Source organism: Eumetopias jubatus, unplaced genomic scaffold (genome assembly GCF_037043125.1).
Source record: "Eumetopias jubatus isolate StellerSeaLion01/CBP00866 unplaced genomic scaffold, mEumJub1_p1.0 scaffold_15, whole genome shotgun sequence".
Lineage (NCBI taxonomy): Eukaryota > Metazoa > Chordata > Mammalia > Carnivora > Otariidae > Eumetopias > Eumetopias jubatus.
Genome location: NW_028274821.1, coordinates 30,558,057 through 30,580,178, shown reverse-complemented (window position 1 = coordinate 30,580,178; position 22,122 = coordinate 30,558,057). Strand labels below are relative to the sequence as shown.

General features: G+C 35.2%; 1 protein-coding gene across 1 annotated transcript in view; it reads left to right on the top strand.

The window, feature by feature from the left end:
• The window catches only part of ZNF782 (zinc finger protein 782), a 64,843-nt gene that overhangs the window by 39,053 nt on the left and 3,668 nt on the right, over positions 1–22,122 (top strand). Inside the window, exon 4 of the mRNA XM_028122325.2 lies at positions 16,163–16,258. Within this exon, the coding sequence (XP_027978126.2) occupies positions 16,163–16,258 (96 nt within the window). The remainder of the gene's footprint in view (positions 1–16,162; positions 16,259–22,122) is intronic.

The following is a 22,122-nucleotide window of genomic DNA, read 5'->3' as shown; positions in this document are numbered from 1 at the left end:
GAATCTGGAAAGAGCAAAGATACATGGAAGTTAAGTGACATGCTACTAAACAATGAGTGTGTCAACCAAGAAATCAAGGAGGAAAACAAGAAAATACATGGAGACAAATGAAAATGAAAATACAATGGTCCAAAATCTTCAGGATGCACCAAAAGTGGTTCTGAGAGGTAAGTTTATAACAATACAGGCCCACCTCAGGAAGCAAGGAAAATCTCAAAAAACTACCCTTACATCTAAAGGAGCTAGAAAAAGAACAAACGAAACCCCAAACCATAAAAGGAAGGAAATCATAAATATTAACACAGAAATAAACTTAATAGAAACTAAAAAAACAGTAGAACAGATCAATAAAACCCAGAGCTGGTTCTTTGAAAAGATTAACAAAATTGATAAGCCTTTTAGACAGACTCCTCAAAAGAGAGAGAACTGAAATAAACAAAATCAGACATGAAAGAGGAGAAATACAACCAACACCACAGAAATACAAAGGATTATAGAGATTAGGAAAATTATATGCCAACAAATTGCACAACCTAGAAGAAATGGATAAATTCCTAGAAACATAACCTCCCAAAACTTAAGCAGGAAGAAACACAAAATTTGGGCAGACCTATTATCAAGCAATGAAATTGAATCAGTAATCAAAAATTCTGAAAAAACAAAAGTCCAGGACCAGATGGCTTCACAGGTGAATTCTACCAAACATTTAAATAAGAGTTAATACCTATTCTTTTCAAACTATAGCCCCCCAAAAAAGTAGAAGTGGAAGAAAAACTTCCAAATTTATTCCAAGGGCCAGCATTTGCCCTGATACCAAAACCAGATAAAGACTCCACAAAAAAAAGAGAAATTAAGATCTGAAGGATATAGATTCAAAAAAACCTCAACAAAATATTAGCAAGCCAAATCAAATAATACATTAAAAAAAATCATCCACCACAATCAAGTGGGATTTATTCCTGGGTTTCAAGGGTGGTTCAGTATTCACAAATCAACGTGATACATCACATCAATAAGAGAAAGGACAAAAACTATAGGATCATTTCAATAGATGCAGAAAAAGCGTTTGACAAAGTACAACATCCATTCGTGATAAAAACTCTTAACAAAGTAGATTTAGAGGGAACATACCTCAAAATAATAAAGGCCATATATGAAACACCCACAGCTAACATTCTCGATGGGGAAAAACCAAGAGCTTTTCTCCCAAGGTTAGGAACAAGACAAGAATGTCCACTCTCACTGCTTTTATTCAACATACTACTGAACTCTTAGCCACAGCATCAAGCAAGGAAAAGGAATAAGAGGCATCCAAATTGGTAAGGAAGAAGTAAAACTTTCACTATTTGCAGATTACCTGGCTCTATATATCGAAAACCCAAAACACTCCAACCAAACAACTACTAAAACTGATAAATGAATATGGCAAGTTGGCAGGATACTAAATTAATATTTCTATACCCTAATAATGAAGTAGCAGAAAGAGAAATCAAGAAAACAGTCCCATTTACAATTGCACCAAAAAGAATAAAATACCTAGGCATAAACTTAACCATGGACATGAAAAGACCTGTACTATGAAAACTATAAAACATTTATGAAGGAAATTGAAGACGACACAAATGCAAAGATACTCCATGCACATGGATTGAAAAAAAAATACTGTTAAAATATACATACAAAAAAAAATAAAATATACATACTACCCAAAACAATCTACAGATTTAATGTTATCCCTACCAAAACACCAAGCATTTTTCACAGAACTAGAATTATCCTAAAGTTTGTGTGGAACCACAAAAGACCCCAAATAGCCAAAGCAGTTTTTGAAAAAGTAGAACAAAACCGGAGATATCCCAATTCCAGATTTCAAGTTATATTATATGATGCTGTAGTAATCAAAACAGTATGGTACAGGCACAAAAATAGACACATAGATCAATAGAAGAGAACATTGAGCCCAGAAATGAACCCACAACTACATGGTCAATTAATGTTCAATGAAGGCAAGAACATGCAATGGGAAAAAGACAGTCTCTTCAACAAATGGTGCTGAGAAAACTAGACGGCCATGTGCAAAAGAATGAAACTGGACCACTTTCTTTCACCATACACAATAATACTCAAGATGGATTAAGGACCTAAATGTGAGACCTGAAACCATAAAAATCCTGGAAGAGAACATAGGCAGTAATTTCTTTGACATCGGCCATAGCAACATCTTTCCAGATGGGTCTCCTGAGACAAGGAAAATAAAAGCAGAAATAAACTATTGGGACTACATCAAAATAAAAAGTTCTGCACAGCAAAGGAAACAGTCAACAAAACTAAAAGGCAACCTACTGAATGGGAGAAGGTATTTGCAAATGATAGATCTGATAAAGGGTTAGTCTCCAAAATCTATAAAGAACTTTACAAAACTCAACACCCCAAAAAACAAATAATCCAATTAAAAGTGGGCTGAAGACATGAACAGACATTTCTCCAAAGAAGACATCCAGATAGCACACAGACACATGAAAAGATGCTCAACATGACTGATCATCAGGGAAATGCAAATCAAAAACACAATGAGATGTCAGAATGGCTAAAATACAAAACACAAGATACAACAAGCGTTGGCAAGGATATGGAGAAAAAGAAATGCTCGTGCACTATGGGTGGGAATGCAAACTGGTACAGCCACTGTGGAAAACAGTATGGAGGTTTCTTACAAAGTTAAAAATAGAACCACCCTATGATCCAGTAATCAAACTACTGGGTATTTACCCACCAAATACAAAAACACTAATTCAAAGGATACATGCACTCCAAGTGTCCATAAATAGAAGAAGTTGTGGTATATACATACAGTGGAATATTACTTGGCTATAAAAAAGAATGAAATCCTGCCATTTGCAACACACAGATGGAACTGGAATATGATGCTAATAAGAGAAATAAGTAAGAAAAGGACAAATACAGGGCATCTGGGTGGCTCAGTCGTTAAGCATCTGCCTTCAGCTCAGGTCATGATCCCAGGGTCCTGGGATCGAGCCCTGCATTGGGCTCCCTGCTCTGCGGGAAGCCTGCTTCTACCTCTCCCACTCCCCCACTTGTGTTCCCTCTCTCGCTGTGTCTCTCTCTGTCAAATAAATAAATAAAATCTTAAAAAAAAGGAAAAGAAAAGGACAAATACAGATATCACTAATATGTGGAATTGAAGAAAAAATAAATGAACAACAAAATAAGAGAAACAAAAAAACAGACTCTCAACTATAGAGAACAAACTAATGGTTAGGAGAGGGGTGGTGGGTGGGGCTATAGGTGAAATAGGTGAAGGGGAATAGAGTACACTTGTCTTGATGAACATTGAGCAATGGGCAGATTGGTGAAACATTATATTGTACTCCTGAAATTAATATAACCCTGTATATTAACTGTACAGGAATTAACATTTTTAAAACTTTTCATTATTATAATATTTGCTATAAACTGTTGTGATTACAACTTTCTGAAAGCTCAGATGATGGTTAGAATTTTGTAGCTGCAATGTTCTTTTATATGTATGTACATTGTTTCTTTAGCATAATGCTATTGCACACTTAATAGACTACTGTATAATGTAAGCATAGCAAATGCATTGTGAAACCAAAAAATTCATTTGACTTGCTCTAATACAGTATTCATTTTATTGTGATGACCTGGAGCTGAACTTGGAATATCTCCAAGCTATACCTAAATAGATCTCAACAGAGAAGCTAACAGCAATAAAAAGTAGGTAACTTCAGTACTCCACTTAAAATAATGGAAAGAAAATCTAGACATAAAAATTAATAAACAGCTGGTTTGAACAACATTATAGACTAATTGGATATAACAGACATATATAGAACCTTCCATCCATCAGAGGCAAACATAATTCTCAAGCACACACATTATTCTCCAGTATAATCACATTAGGTAAAAAAACAAATCTTAACAAATTTTGGAAGACTGAATTCATTCTGAACTGTAAATCAACAGCAAGAAAATAGGAAAATTAAAAAGATGTGGAAACTAAACACAGAGTTGAATAAATATTGGTTCAAGAAGAAATGAAAAAGTAATGTAAAAACTATCTTGAATCAAGCAAAAGCAAAAACACAACATGCTAAAAGTTATAAGATGCAGCAAGGGCAGTACTAAGAGGGAAGTTTATAGCAATAATGCCTACATGAGAAAATAAAAAACATCAAATAAACAACTTTATGTCTCTGTGAACTAGAAAAACAAGACTTGAGCCCAGAAGGAAGGAAATAATAAAATTTAGAGCAGATAAATGGGGAAAATATGCAGCCAAGAATACTTTATCCAGCAAGTCTGTCATTAAGACTAGAAGGAGAGAGAAAGAATTTCCAAGACAAACAAAAACTAAAGGAGTTCATCAATACTAAACCAGCACTGCAAGATATATTAAAGGGGACCCTTTAAGCAGAAAGAGAGACCAAAAGTAACAAAGACTAGAAAGAGACAATCTACAGGAACAGCGACTTCACAGGTAATACAATGGCACTAAATTAATCTCTTTCAATAATTTCTCTGAATGTAAATAGGCTGAATGCTCCAATCAAGACACAGGCTATCAGAATGGATTTTAAAAAAGACCCATCAATATGCTGTCTATAAGAGACTTATTTTAGATGGAAAGGCACCTCCAGATTGAAAGTGAGGGGGTGGAGAATCATTTATTATGCTAATGAACATGGAAACAACGCTGGAGTAGCCATCTTTATATCAGACAAACTAGATTTTAAACCAAAGACTATAATAAGAGATGAAGGACACTATATCATAATAAAGGGGTCTATCGAACAAGAATATCTAACAATTGTAAATATTTATGCCCCTAACATGGGAACAGCCAAACATATAGATCAATTAATAACAAACTTAAAGAAATTCATTGAGAATAATGCAATAATACTAGGGGACCTTAAAACCCCACTCATAGCCAGGGACAGATAGTCTAAGCAGAAGATCAACAACGAAACAAGGGCTTTGACACACTGGACCAGATGGACTTAACAGATATATTCAGAGCATTTCATCCTAAAGCAACAGAATACACATTCTTTTCCAGTGAACATGGAACATTCTCCAGAATAGATCACATACTGGGTCCCAAATCAGGATTCAACTGGTACAAAGATTGAGAGCATACCATGCACATTTTTTGACCACTGTGCTATGAAACTTGAGGTCGACCACAATAAAAAACTTGGAAGGACCATAAATACAGAGAGGTTAAAGAACATCCTACTAAAGAATGAATAGGTCAACCAGGAAATTAAAGAAGAATTAACAAATACATGGAAGCAAATGAAAATGAAAACACAATAGTCCAAACTCTTTGGGATGTATCAAAGGTGGTCTGAAGAGGAAAGTATATAGCAATACAGGCCTTGCTCAAGAAGCAAGAAAAATCTCAAATACATGACCTAACCTTCCATCTAAATGTGCTGGAAAAATAGCAAATAAAGCCTAAATCCAGCAGGAGAAGGGAAATAATAAAGATTAGAGCAGAAATCAATGATACAGAAATTTAAAAAAAAACAACAGTAGGACAGATCAGTGACACAAGGAGCTGATTCTTTGAAAGAATTAACAGAAATTGATAAACCCCTAGCCAGATTTATCAAAAAGAAAAGAGAGAGACCCAAATAGATAAAATCATGAATGAAAGAGGAGAGATCACAACCAACACCAAAGAAATATGATTATAAGAGAATATTATGAGCAATTATATGCCAATAAATTAGGCAATCTGGAAGAAACGGATGCATTCCTAGAAATCTATAAACTACCAAAACTAAAACAGGAAGAAATAGAAAACCTGAACAGACACATAACCAGCAAGGAAGTTAAAGCAGTAATCAAAAATCTCCCAACAAACAACTGTCCAGAGCTGGATGGCTTCCCAGGGAATTCCACCAAATATTTAAAGAAGAATTAACAGCTATTCTTCTGAAACTTTTCCAAAAAATAGATATGAAGGGAAAACTTCCAAACTTACTCTATGAGGCCAGCATTACCCTGATCCCAAAACCAGACAAAAACCTCACTAAAAAGAATTATAGACCAATATCCCTGATGAACATGGTATAGTATAGTATATTAATAGGATTATTCACCAAGACCAAGTGAGATTTATTCCTGGGCTACAGGGGTGGTTCAACATCCACAAATCAATTAACATGATACACCACACTAATAAAAGAAAGGATAAGAACCACGTGATCCTCTCAGTTCAGAAAGGCATTTGACAAAATACAGCATCCTTTTTGATAAAAACTCTTAACAAAATAAGGATAGAGGGAACATACTTCAGCATCATTAAGACCATATACAAAAAACTTACAACTAATATCATCCTCAATGGGGAAAAACTGGGAGCTTTTCCCTTAAGGGCAGGAACAAAACTGGGATGTCTACTCTCGCCACTTTTGTTCAACATAGTACTAGAAGTCCTAATCTCAGCAATCAGACAACAAAAAGAAATAAAAAGCATTCAGATCAGCACAGAAGTCAAACTTTCACTCTTTGCAGACATCATGATACTCTATGTAAAAAACCCAAAAGACTCCACCAAAAAATTGCTAAAACTCATATAGGAATTCAGCAAAGTCGCAGTCTATAAAATCAACATACAGAAGTCTGTTACATTTCTATACACCAACAATGAAGCAGCAGAAAGGGAAGTCAGGGAATCAATCCCATTTACAATGTACCAAAAACTATAAGGTACCTATTAATAAAGAAGTGTACTCTGAAAACTACAGAATCCTTATGAAAGAAATTGAAGAAGACACAAAAAAATGGAAAAACATTCCATGCTCATGGATTGGAAGACCAAATATTGTTAAAATGTCTATGCTACCTATACACATTCAATGCAATCCCTATCGAAATAACACCAGCATTTTTCACAGACCTGGAAGAAACAATTCTAAAATTTATATGGAACCACAAAAGCCCTCAAATAGCCAATGTGATGTTGAAAAAGCAGAACAAAATTGGAGGTATAACAATTCCAAATTTCATGTTATATTACACAAAGCTGTAGTAATCAAAACAGTATGGTATAGGCAGACCAAAAAAAAAAAAAAATAGACACATAGATCAGTAGAACAGACAGCGAACTCAGAAATGAGTCTGCAACTACATGGTCAAACAATGTTAATGTTCAACAAAGGAGGCAAGAATATCCCATGGGAAAAAGACAGTCCTGTCAACAAATGGTTATTGGGGAAAATGGATGAATACATGCAGAAGAATGAAACTGGACCACTTTCTTACACCATACACAAAAATAAATTCAAAGTAGATGAAAGACCTAAATGTGAAGCAGGAATCCATCAAAATCCTAGAGGAGAGCAGAAGCATCAACCTCTTTGGCCTCGGCCACAGCAAGTTCTTGCTAGACATGTCTCCAGAGGCAAGGACAACAAAAGCAACAATGAACTATTGGGAGTTCATCAAGACAAAAAACTTCTGCACAACAAAGAAAACAAAGAAACTAAAAGGCAACCTATGGAATGGGAGAAGATATTTGTAGATGACATATCAGATAAAGGGCTAGTATCCAAAATCTATAAAGAACTTATCAAACTCAGTACCCAAAAAATTAAAAATCCAGTCAAAAACTGGGAAGAAGACACGAATAGACATTTCTCCAAGAAGACATGCAAATGGCTAACAGACACATGAAAAAATGCTCAACATCACTCATCATCAGAGAAATACAATTCAAAACCACAATGAGATACCATTTCACACCGATCAGAATGGCTAAAATTAACAACTCAGGAAAGAGTGGGTGCTGGTGAGGATATGGAGAAAGAGAAACCCTCTTGCACTGTTGGTGGGAATGCAAACTGGTCCAGCCAATCTGGAAAACAGTATGGAGGGTCCTCAGAAAGTTAAAAATAGAACTACCCTATGACTCAGCAATTGCAGTACTAGGTATTTACCCAAAGGATACAAACATAGTGATTCAAAGGGGCACATGCACTCCAGTGTTTATTGTAGCAATGTGCACAATAGCCAAAATATGGAAAGAGCCCAGATGTCCATTGACAGATGATAAAGATGTGTGTGTGTGTGTGTGTGTTTGTGTGTGTGTGTAGTGGAATATTACTCAGCCATCAAAAACAATGAAATCTTGCCATTTGCAGTGACATGGATGGAACTATTATGTGTTATGCTAAGCAAAATAAGTCAATTAGAGAAAGACAAATACCATATGATTTCACTCATATGTGGAATTTAAGAAACAAAATAGATGAACATATGGGGAAGGGAAGGAAAAATAAAATAAAAACAAGCAAACTATAAGAGACTCTTAACTGTAGGGAACAAACAGAGTTGCAGGTGGGGGGATAGGGTAATTGGTGATGGGCATTAAAAAGGGCACTTGATGGGATGCCTGGGTGGCTCAGTTGGTTAAGCATCTGCCTTCGGCTCAGGTCTTGGTCCCAGAGTCCTGGGATTGAGTCCTGCATCGGGCTCCTTGCTCAGCAGGAATCCTGCTTCTCTCTCTGCCTGCAACTCCCCCTACTTGTGCTTGCTCTCTCTACTTATCTCTATCCCTTTGACATATAAATAAGATCTTAAAAAAAAGGGGGGCACTTGATGTAATGAGCACTGGGTGTTTCATGCAACTGATGAATCACTAAATTCTACCCCTGAAACTAATACATTATATGTTAACTAGTATTTAAATGAAAAAAAGGTAAGATTGGCAGAATGAATTTTTTTTACAAATGATCAAACTGTGCTCTCTGCAGGAGACAATTTAGAGCTAAAGACATAAACAAATTGAAAATGAAAGATGGAAAAAGATATACTATGCAAATAATAACCAGAAGAGGTGAGGCTATATTAATATCTAGACTATAAGAAACTGTTAAAAGAGATGAAAAAGAACATTATATATTGCTAAAAGTGTCAGTTCACCAAGAAGGCATAACGTCTGTGAACATATATGCACCTAACATCAGAGCCCAAATGCAAACATGAACATAATTGAAGGGAGAAACACACAGTTATATGGCAATAATACTCCACTTCCAACAATGCGTTGACCAACCAAAGAAAAAAGGAACTTGAAAAACACCATAAGCCAATTGAACCTAACAATGGTATAGAAGACTCCAGTCAACTACAGAACACTACATATTTTTCATATGCACATGGTTTGTTCTCCAGGTTAGACCAAAACAAGTCTTAATACATTTTTAGAAGATTGAAATCATATGCAGTATCTGTTCCCATCACAATTAATGAAACTAAAGAATCAATAACAGAAGGAAAATGAATGTCATGAATAAATGGAAAATAAACATCATATTTTTAAACAACCAATGAGTCAAAAAAATCACAAGGGAAATTAGAAAATACCTTGACAGAATGAAAATGAAAACAGCACACAAACTTAAGGGATGTGGTAACAGTAACACTAAGATGGGAAGTTTAGCTATAAACCTTATACCTTAAACAAGAAAAGGTATATATAACAAGAAAAAAGAGGGGCAACTGGGTGGCTGTCAGTTAAGCATCTGCCTTCAGCTCAGGTCATGATCTGGGGATCTTGGGATCTAGCCCTGCATTGGGCTCCCTGCTCAGTGGAAGTCTGCTTCTCCCTCTGCCCCTTCCCCTGCTCGTGCTCTTGTGCTCTCTCTCTCTCTCTCAAATAAATAAAATCTTTAAAAGAAAAAAAAAGCCCACACGAATAGAACCTCACTTTACACTAGGAGCTACAGAAAAAGAGGGCAAACTGAAAGCTAACAGATGGAACGAGACAATAGAAATGATAAAGAATAGAAAGAAGAGAAAACCAATGAAACCAAAATTGATCTTTGAAAAGATCAACAGAATTCCCAAGCCATAGCTAGATTCAGAAAAAAAGAAGGGACTCAGATTATATTAGAAATGAAAGTGGAGACAGTACTACCAATTTTACAGGAATAAATTATAAGAGAACACTATGAGCAATTGTATGCCAACAAATTGATGAAAGGGACAAATTCATAGAAACACATAATCTTCCAAAACTAAATTATACAGAAATTGGAAATTGAAATAGATGTATTAGTAGTTAATACAATTCTCCAATAAAGGAACCAAAGTTCCTTGGAGAAATGGCTGATTCTAAGGATGAGACATGAAACATACAAGGTAAGTGCAGGGAACAGAAGGAAATGCTCAAAAACCTCAATGATGGGGGTATATCAGGAACAGAGGAGCCAAACTGAAAACTCCCTGTAGCCAAAACTGCCACAATTTAGGCATTAATGTAACTTAATGTATAACCCAAAGTATGAAATACCCATTAGTCCATCCTGATATGAGTAAGTGATTGAATAAGTAAATAAATGAGAGAGAATAGAAAAATCTTCAAGCAGAAGAATTCCTAATAAATTATGTAATTACTCCACCTTCAAGGAGGTGGAGCAGAATTCCCTATCCCTTTAGCAGGCTGTCCCTAGTGACTTCCTTCTAAAGAGTGCAATATGCATGGGGTTGGGGGGAGGGGTAACTTTACAGTGGAGAACCCTGGCATATACTACTTCAGCCAGGCCGTCCGGGTTATTAATGATAAGTCATATTGATGGAGAATGAACCTGGACCACTTTCTTACACCATACACAAAAATAAATTCAAGATGGATGAAGGACCTAAATGTGAGACAGGAAACCATCAAAATCTTAGAGAACACAGGCAGCTACCACTTTGACCTCAGCTGGAGCAACCTCTTACTAAACATGTTGCTAGAGGCAAGGGAAACAAAAGCAAAAACGAACTATTGGGATTTCATCAAGATCAAAAGCTTCTGCACAGCAAAGGAAACAATCAAAGACACTAAAAGGCATCCTACAGAATGGGAGAAGATATTTGCAAACAACATATTGATAAAGGATTGGTATCCAAAATCTATAAAGAACTTATCAAATTCAACACCCAAAAAACAAATAATCTAGTTAACAGATGGGCAGAAGACATGAATAGAGTTTTCCGAAGAAGACATCCAGATGGCTAACAGACACATGAAAAAATGCTCAACATCACTCACCATCAGGGAAATACAAATCAAAACCAGAATGAGATGCCAACCTCAAACCAGTCAGAATGGCTGAAATTAACACTAGAAACAACAGGTGTTGGTGAGGATGCAGAGAAAGGGGAACTCTCTTGGACTGTTGGTAGGAATGCAAACTGGTGCAGTCACTCTGGAGAACAGTATGGAGGTTCCTCAAAAAGTTAAAATTAGGGGCACCTGGGTGGCTCAGTGAGTTAAGCGTCTGCCTTCAGCTCAGGTCATGATTCCAGGGTCCTGGGATTGAGCCCCATGTCAGGGTTCCTGCTCAGCAGGGGATCTGCTTCTCTCTCTCCCTCTGCCCCTCCCCCTGCTTGTGCTCGCTCTCTCTCTCTCGCTTTCTCACTCCAAATAAATAATAAATAAAAAAGAACTTCCTACCATCCAGCAATTGCACTACTATGTATTTACCCAAAGGATACAAAAATAGTGATTTGCTAGGGCACATGCATCAAGCTGTTTATAGCAGCATTATCAACAGTAGCCAAACTATGGAAAGAGTCCAGATGTTTATCACCTGATGAGTGGATAAAGATGTGGTATATATGTACAATGGAATATTACTCAGCCACACACAAAAAAATCTTGCTATTTGCAATGCTGTGGATGGAGCTAGAGTACATTATGCTAAGTGAAATAAGTCATTCAGAGAAAGGCAAAATAACATATGAGTTCACTCATATGTGGAATTTGAAAAACAAAACAGATGAACATATGGGAGGGGTAAAAAGAGGGAAGCAAACTATAAGAGACTCTTAACGATAGAGATCAAACTGAGGGTTGATGGAGATATGTGGGGGTTGGACTAAATGGGTGATGGGTATTAAGTTGGGCACTTGTTATGATGAACGCTGGGTGTTGTATGTAAGTGATGAACCACTGAATTCTACTTTTGAAAGCAGTATTGCACTGTATGTTAACTAACTAGAATTTAAATTAAAAGTTAAATGAAAAGAAAATTATGTCATGTTGATAGCATAAGGGATAAGGATAGCAGTCTCTTTGCTATTTTTATCCCAAAAACACATCAGACAAGTAGCCCACACTGAAGGACTTTCTGCAGTGTCTTCTAAATGTCAAGGTTATCAAAACCAAGGCAAGTCACTCATAATCCAGAGGAGTCTAAGGAGACATGATAACTAAGTGTAATGTTGTGTCCTGGATGGAATTGTGGAACAGAGAAATGAGATTAAGGGGAAAATCTGAATATCAAAGTATGGATTTTATTTAGTAATTGTCAACATTATATTATTAGTTGTGACAAAACTTCTAGTAATGTTAACAATAGGGTAAATTGGGTACAGCATATTTAGGAATTTTCCTTCCTATCCTTGCAGTTTTTCCGTGAATTTAAAGACATTCTAAAATAAAAAATTTATTTTTAAAAAAATTCAGTGCATATGCACAGCAGCAGAATGGAGAAGACAGAGAAAAAAATCATTTAACTTCATATAGAACAATAATAATGGCTTATTTGTTATTACAGAAAATAAAATAGATAATAAAAATGAACAGAATCTCAGGGGACTATGGATCTGCAACAAAATTTAACATTTTTGTCTTTGGAGTCCCATAAGGAAAGGTGGAAAAGTATTCAAAGAAATAATGGCTGAAAATTTCCCAAATTTGGCAAAAGGCATAAGCCTACATTGAAGAAGCTGGGCAAACTCCACACAGACTAAAACCAAAGGAATCTATGCCATGAATTCCATGACTTTTTTTAAGATTTTATTTCTTTATTTGAGAGAGAGAGAAGAGAGAGTGGGAGCACAGGGGGAGAAGCAGAGGGAGAGGAACAGCAGACTCCACTCTGAGTGTGGATCCCGACACGGAACTTGATCCCACAACTCTGACTTCATGACCTGAGCTAAAATCAAGAGTCAGATGCTTAACTGAGCCACCCAGGTGCCCCCCATGACTTTCAAACTTAAGAAAACTAAAGACAAAAGATCTTAAAGGCAACAAGAGAAAAACTTTACCTTTTTATAAGGGAAAACCGTTTAAACAATATTTATGAAATGAACGTATTGTGGACAGGATATAGTTGGGTCATATTTTTTAACCATGGACCAGTCTTCTATAGATGGGAATTAGGTCATGTTAATAATACTGTTCAATTTTTCTTTGTCCTTAGTTACTTTTCATCTACTTGTTTTATCAGTTATTGAGACAAATGCTGTTACTGCCCAGCTGTAATTGTGGATTTGGTTATTCTTCCAGTTTTAACAGGATATGCTTTATATATTTTGAAGTAGTTTCATAAGATGAAAAAATATTTAGGATTGTTTTGTCCTCTTGATGAATTATTCCCTTCATCATTGTGCAGTATTTCTCTTTATCCCAGATAATATTCCTTTCTTTTGAATTTTATTTTGATATTAACAGTCACTTTCTATTTATTATGGTTGCTTGGCATCTTTTTTGTTCTTTTTATTTATAACTTACCTGTGTCTTTAATGTGGATTTCCTGTAGACATCATATATTTGGATCTGGCTTTTATATCCAATCTGTCAATTTCTGCCTTTTAATTGAAATTTACGTTTAACATTAAATGAACTATATATGACTGTGTACTATTTTTGCAGTCTGTTTTTTCCCATTTTTCTGCTTTTGCTGCTTTCTTTGGATTAACTATATTTTTAATGATTTCATTACATCTGTGTACATGGTTTATAGCTGTGCCTCTCTCATGTGGTTATGTGGTTACTTTAACATTTACAGCATACATCTTTAACTTAACACAATCTGCCTTCAAATATTTTTTTTACTACATTTATAAGAATTTTGTAATTGTCCATTTTTTACCTTCTATCTTTTGTGCTGTTGTCATCTATTTTACATACATATACATATATATAATATATATGTTACAAACCTTACAGTATATTGTTGCTGTTATTTTAAAAGATAATTTACCATTTTTTTAAAAGTTCTAAAAATGAGAAAAGTATATTTTATATTTATATTTCCAGGTTGTGGTGCTCTGTATTTCTATGCATAAATCCAAATTTCCACCTAATAGCATTTTTTTCTGTCTGAAGAATGTTTTTAGCTTCTTCTGTAATATATGTTAGTTGGTGATAAATTCAGCTTTTGTTTGTCTGAAAATGTCTTATATTTGCCAAATATAGAAGTATAGGTTGACTTTTTCCTTCCAGTACTTTAAAATTGTCACTTCATTGTCTTGTGGCTTATATAATTTCCGACAAAAAGCAGGCATTCTTTGTTCCTCTATACATATTACACCTTTTTCTAGCTACTTAAGATTTTCTCTTCATCGAATGAGATCTTGCCATTTGCAATTACATGGATGGACCTAGAGGGTATAATGTTAAGTGAAATAAGTCAATCAGAAAAAGATAATTACCATATGATTTCACTCATATTGGGATTTAAGAAACAAAACAAATGAACAGACAAAAAAAAAAGAGCAAACAAAAATAACAAACTCTTAAATGCAGAAAACAAACTAGTGGTTGCCAGAGTGGAGGCGGGTGAGGGGAACGATGAAATTGATAAAGGGGATCAAAAGTACATTTATCTTATTGAGCACTGATAATACTGATAATATATTGTTAGCTACTAGTTTTGTTGTATTATTTTAAATCTTTTGAGGCCTTTTCTGGTATGTAGTTATTTGGACTTAATTTGATTATTTCAAGGATTGCTTTAAGCTGTGTTATGTTAGATTCAGAGCTTGCTTTAGGACTAATTTGACTCTTCTATTAAGCAATAAACATCCTTCTGGTATTCTTCCCAGTTGGCCATGAAGTATGAGATTTTTCTACCCTGTCTGGTGGCAACAGAAGCTTCCTACATCTGTGTAGGCTTTGATAATTTTTTCAGCCTCTTCTTTTTCACTGGTCTTTCCTCATCCTTGAGTATTTTTCTTACATACTTGCATAAGTTAGTACTTAGGAGACTCTTCTGCAAATCTCTAAAACTCCATATCAGTACAGCTTTTTCTTCTCTAGTATTTCATCCTTAACAATTCTAGTTGTCATGGCTTCCTTAAAATTCAGTTATGTTACTTCAACTTACTGAGTCAGCTAGGCTTTCTTGCTTCTTTTGTTCTGTGGGTTAAACTCTTCTTGGCAGTAAGTTGTGTGATAAGGGAAATTTTCAGCTTTTAATGTTTGTGGGCCCTGTTCCTGGGCTCCCAGAGAAGCTATACTTTAACATTTACTAAGACTAAAATGACTCGACAAAACAGAGCATTGGCTCTGTTTCTGCCCCGAGCACACATTGTACATCTGCTTCAATTTAAAAAAAGGAAAAAATAAAAGCATTCCAAACAAAAGGTAAGAAAAACAAAACAAAAAATCTCTCCCTGGTTCCCATAAGATTAAAGTCATACAACCTTGCATATAATAAAAACAAGATAAAGTCTGTAATTTTCTGGAATGTCCTTCATCTTGATGATTTGTAACTCTTTGTGTCAAGAACATATATAACCCTGCACTAAATGTTCCTTCTCTGGACCACTCTCTTGCTTGTGAAGATTGTGTATCCCTGGCAGTTTTCCTAACTTGGGCTCAAAACTCTTCTTTTCTCTTTAAAATTTTTTAAAGTTTATGCTCATTTTGTATCAACATGTGATAATCATAGGACTCACTTCATTTGATTTCCTATTGTCAGGTATTCCTGTCTGCAGTGCCTGGCACTGCAGACAGAAATGACTGGAATCAACCAGTCTAAAAACCATTTTATATAGTTTGTACACTTTTTTAGATGTGTGATATGAAGAAGTACATCAGTTCCTTTTAGTCTATTATGGCCAGTTTGGAAAGTCCTTCTGAATTCTCTTCTTTAAAACACAGACGTTGAGCATTTTGGAATTTAATATCACTTAGGCTTGTGATTTGGGGGTTTCAGAAGATTGATCCTTTATAAGCACTAGAAAATATTTTTTGTGATCACTCTCCTCCCAGAAAGGTTGTAGTGAGCACCCTGAATGTGCCATTTTTGAAACTACCTTCCTTTACATTCAGAAACAGTGAAACATATGCAGCTAACTCAAGTGCCAAATTATTTCCCATTTACAGGGTACTGCTTTACAAAACCAGAACTGATCTTCACACTGGAACAAGGAGAAGATCCATGGCTATTAAAGAAAGAATTACTAAGAAAAAGCTCCCCAGGTGAGTTATTGAATACTGGCAGAAGGCATCCAAAAAATTAGATCCAAAGTGATCAGCTAAAAAAAAAACAAACAAAACCAAAGCGATCAGCTGGAAGTGAGCAGTTTAAAATGTTTGTCAGCACTGTCCTTTTAGAGGCTTTTACATTTTAAATTATAAAAATAATAGATCTAATAAAATGTGGAAGGGATTGTAAGCATGAGTATATTCTCATCTTTTGTTTTAATTTAATTTAATTTTATTGTGTTATGTTAGTCACCATACTATATACAACATCATTAGTTTTTGATGTCGTAATCCATGATTCATTGTTTCGTTTTGTTTTGTTTTAAAGATTTTATTTATTTATTTGAGAGAGAGAGAGAATGAGAGACAGAGAGCACGAGAGGGAAGAGGGTCAGAGGGAGAAGCAGACTCCGTGCTGAGCAGGGAGCCCGATGTGGGACTCGATCCCGGGACTCCCGGATCATGACCTGAGCCGAAGGCAGTCGCTTAACCAACTGAGCCACCCAGGCGCCCCCATGATTCATTGTTTTTGTATAACACCCAGTGCTCCATGCAGTACATGCCCTCTTTAATACCCATCACCAGGCTAACCCATCCCCCCACCCCCTCCCCTCTAGAACCCTCCGTTTGTTTCTCAGAAGCCATGGTCTCTCATGGTTCATCTCTCCCTCCGATTTCCCCCCCTTCATTTTTCCCTTCCTTCTCCTAATGTCCTCCCTGCTGTTCCTTATGTTCCACAAATAAGTGAAACCATATGATAATTGACTTTCTCTGCTTGACTTATTTCACTTAGCATAATCTCCTCCAGTCCCATCCATGTTGATGTAAAAGTTGGGTATTCATCCTTTCTGATGGCTGAGTAGTATTCCATTGTATATATGGACCACATCTTCTTTATCCATTCATCTGTTGAAGGGTATCTCGGCTTTTTCCACAGTTTGGCTATTGCGGACATTGCTGCAAAGATGGGAACTAAGTATTCCATTTGAGGCTGAAAAGTTAAATAATGAATTCCATATTCTTAACAGTAAAAAGATAAAAACTAAGAAAAATTAATAAAGCTACTAAAATTGAGAATAGGCAAATTAGAAAAGAGAAAGGAACCATAATTTTTCATTATATAATAATAAGTTACTAGATGTCATCTAAATATATAGATGATTAAGCAATTACATAATAAGAAAGGATAACTACTGGAGCAAACTGCAGCCTTCCTAATTATTAGAAGTTAAATACATGTGATAGAGCAAAGATAACAGACCTCTTACTAGAAAAGTTTCTTATAAAGTTGTATAGAGTCCCCAGTAATATTATGTGTCAACTATACTTCAAATAAAAAAAAAAAAGAGTGAGTCCCCAGGACAACTACCAAATACCACATTCATTGATTCTTTGTTACTCAGCATATAGTCATACTCATAGCTAAGATCTATAATGTGAAATGATTGGTACAAAGCAAAATCAGCAAAGAGAAAAGGGACAAAGTCCAGAGGAAACCAGGTGTGAGCTTCCAAGACCCCAGCAGTGAATTTTGTCTACCTGGAAGGTTCATTAGAGACTAGGTTCTTGGGAACCATTTCAAAATCTAAGTTCACAGATGCCAGCCAAGGGCTAATCTTGCAAGTCAACCATCTAAGGGTAACAGTCTCAGGCCTGCTGTGTTAAACATTTTGCACAAAAGCTGTGCAAACATACTACATAATATATGGTAAGGTAAACATACCTGCCATATCAACTAATGTAAATGAATTAAATTCACCTATTAAGATAACATGCTATCAGATCGTATCAAAGAGATATGCCTAAAAAGTAATATATAAAGTTTGAAATATGGTCATGAATTGTTAAGCCAAAGGCATTTTAAAACTCAATATTTATTTACCTAATACTTAAGAATCAGTTCATGGCAAAAACAGATTTAAAAAAAAAGACATTTTGATAAAGCTAAAAAAGTTTTTAAAGAACATATAAAAGTTTTGAATATTAGTGTACCAAATAAATTATCAACAAAATATCACAACAAAATTATCATAAAACAAAAACTGGCAAGAGTTATAAGGAGAAGTAGGTATACATTAGATATAGACCTTAATATGCCCCTCTGATTTCATACCAGACTCAGTGGAGTCTAGAATAAGGCTCAGAAAACTAGCCCTAGGTCAAATCCTGCCTGCTGCTTTTTTTGGTAAAGAAACATTTATTGGAACACACAGCCATGTTTATTTGTTTATGTATTCACACTACAAGGCAGAGTTGAGTAACATTGGTTTGAACTATGCAAACAACATAGGCTTTAACTGCTCAGGTTCTCTTCTATGTGGATTTTTTTCAATAAAAGTACAGTACTATAAATGTATTTTTCTTATGATTTTCTTTTCTGTAGCTAACTTTATTTAGAGAATACAGTATATAACACATTTAATATACAAAATGTGTTCATCAACTTTATGTTATCAGTATAGTTTCCATTCAACAGCAGGCTTTTAATAGTTAAGTTTTTGGTAATTCAGAAATTATAATGCATATTTTCAATTGCGTTGGGGGTTGGCACCCCTAATCCCCACATTGTTCAAGGGTCAACTATAATTGCAACAGAGACTGCATGAACAGCAAAGCCCAAAACATTTACTCTCTGGCCTTTTACAGAGAGTTTCCCAACTTCTGGTCTAGACATTATAAATAGCATGTTTTATAAAATGAAACCTTTAAGTGTCTTTCAAAACTCTGTTCTGAAAACAAAGAATAAACCTCCTTTTAAATGGCCTTCAAACATTGAGATAATGTAAAAGTATTTTAGATAACAATAAATTCCACAAAGTAGAGATATTATTGTTCAATAACACTGTAAATTGCAAACAATATGAGAAAAGTTAAAATCCCTCTATCTTAAAATCAATGATGAATATATATATCTTTCAAAAACCTATTTTATCAAAAGGTAAATCAAAATTATACAATATCCAGAAAAAGTTTTTATTGAAAAACATGTCTATTAGAACCTTTGGACTGTAGATAAAGTAGTGCAGAATTTTTAATCTCATATACAGTTGACCCTTGAACAGCACAGGTTTGAACTGCACAGATCTACTTATACATGGATTTTTTTCAATAAATACAATAACGGTAACAGTCTCAGGCCTGCTGTGTTAAACATTTTGCAAAACAAAATACACTGTAGGTGTATTTTCTTTTATTTTTTTAATAACATTTTCCTTTCTCTAGCTTATTTTATTGTAAAAACACAGTATATATAATACATGTAAATTACAAAATATGTGTATCAAAAGTGTTTATCTTATTGTAAGGCTCTGGTCAACAGTAGGCTATTAGTAGTTAAGTTTTTGGGAAGTCAGAAGTTATACACAGATTTCCAACTCCATGGGGGGTGGTCAGCACCCCTTGACCAGTTGACCTTTGAAAAACACGGATCAAGTGCACTTTTTTTAACAAGCAAGGAAGATGTAATAAAAATAAAATAAATAATATTTATATTATATATACAATAATAAAAAATAAAAGATGTAATAAAAACTATAATGTTATAAATTATAAGGCAAAAGGTAGTCCTTGAAATAAAAGTAAATAAAATAGCTAACCTCAGCCAGAAAAAGGAAAGAAAACACTATTACTCATTATAAGTTTGGGGACAGGTTCCTACTTCTATAATCTCATCTTGGAATATTTAGCCTATACTTTATCTCTTCTGTAAACTCTTAAGTCATTTGATGGATGTGTTAAAAGATAGTGAAATATCTGTGCCAGATACAGTTAGTGTGCTAGATACGGTTATTGAATGAGATGAGCTCCTTTTCTCACCTGGATTATGATTCCCCCCAAAAGAATGGTTTGTTTCATTCTTCTACTTTGGTATGTATTATATGGTAAGTATTTTTAATAACATTTTGGGTTGATTTCAAAACGAGATGGAGATAACTACTTCATATTGATTAATTCAGAAGACACTATTCATAAATTAATGCCCAAGTCAAATTTTTAGGATTTTTGAATCCTCAGGTGTAGATCAGCAATCGATCCGAGCCCTTGTATGTGCAGAGCTCCCTAGGTAATTCTGAAGCGCACTGCTTTTTATGGACCACTGATGTATTACAGAAGGATGCAAAGAATATCACAGTGAGGGTTTCATTTTGGAAAACTGAGCAAACCTACATAAAATATATTTCATATAATATAGATACTGTTGATTAAAAGATGAACCAGTATTTTAAGTACAGCCAAGAAAGAGAAAATGCTGCCCATTTAACTGTTGGCTTGCCATCAATTTTAAGATGCCTCCTGATTTGGGTTATGATATTTACTTTAAAAATCATGAGTCACAAATATGGGCACTCTCTATATATCCCTTGTTGAAATAAATGATACAGGCAGAATGGTACTACTTTCAGATTTTAAAATAAATGTTGCTTAAATTTGTGAGAAGATATTAGAAGCCTTTCTGTTAAGTTTAATGAAGATAGCTTTGCTGTACCTGAAGGGCATCTAGATTTTATATAGTCCTAAGACTAGAATGGAGGACAATTTAGGGAAAGAGTGTGAGTATAAAGTTACTGCTGGAAAAGAACCATTTAATGGGGACTGATAGCAAGATTAGAGCAGAAAATACTATGGACTGGTGGAATGGTAGCTAGAACACACAGTGAACATGCAGTTAGTGTGAAATTTGCCCTGAACCACTTAAATCTTTCATCTCTTGGCACCTAGGTCAGTGTATTCAAGGCTTTCAAATATTTTTAGCATAGGCCTGACGTTTTTGCTAGGAGTGTGGGTAGTAGCAGGGCAATAACAGATATGCATAACTTTTTTTTTAAGCTTTTTTTTTTTAAGATTTTATTTATTTATTTGACAGAGAGAGACACAGTGAGAGCAGGAACAGAAGCAGGGGGAGTGGGAGAGAGAGAAGCAGGCTTCCCGCGGAGCAGGGAGCCCAATGCAGGGCTTGATCCCAGGACTCTGAGATTGTGACCTGAGCCAAAGGCAGACACTTAATGACTGAGCCACCCACACGCCCCTATGCTTAAGAAACTTATGGTGAGGGGCGCTTGGGTGGCTCAGTTGGTTAAGCGACTGCCTTTGGCTCAGGTCATGATCCTGGAGTCCCGGGATCGAGTCCCGCATCGGACTCCCTGCTCGGCAGGGAGTCTGCTTCTCCCTCTGACCTTCTTCCCTCTTGTGCTATCTCTCATTCTCTCTCTCTCAAATAAATAAACAAAAATCTTTAAAAAAAAAAAACTTATGGTGAGTAAATATAAAGGATACTTATAGTTTTTAGGGCCAGTTTGAAACATGATCCTTAAGGTTTTCACAGTCAAAAAAAAAAAAAAACAAAACTAGATATGTTGAAAAACAGAATCAAAGATTGGGCAAGCAAGACTAGTTTGGGGAAAATTATGAGCAAGTTGAAAAGAGAAAAGTTAAGGTTTGATGACCAAGAGATATTCACTATTGAACAATAATACCAAGGTACCAGAACCAGGATAGAGCAGTGGCTCCAGTATAGGTGGAAAAATTACTTTAGCCCCCATCATTTTTTTTTTACTTTTACTGATACACTTATGTTTCTGTGAATGATACCACAGAGAGAATTAAAGAATGGCAAATAGAATTTTTTTCTTTCACCATGAGGAAGTTGGTACCATTATAAATTAATTTTAGTGTTGTTGTGTAGACTGGAAAAAATGGAGCTCCAACTGGAGTCATATAGTCTAATGATTATGCTGCCATTTTAATCTATATTTGACTAAGAATCTAGACTCATATTTTTCCCTAATGCAAATTCTCTCTCAGATAAATCCTTTGAAAGCCTTTTAATCTACTTAGTTCCATAATCTTTGTTGAATTCT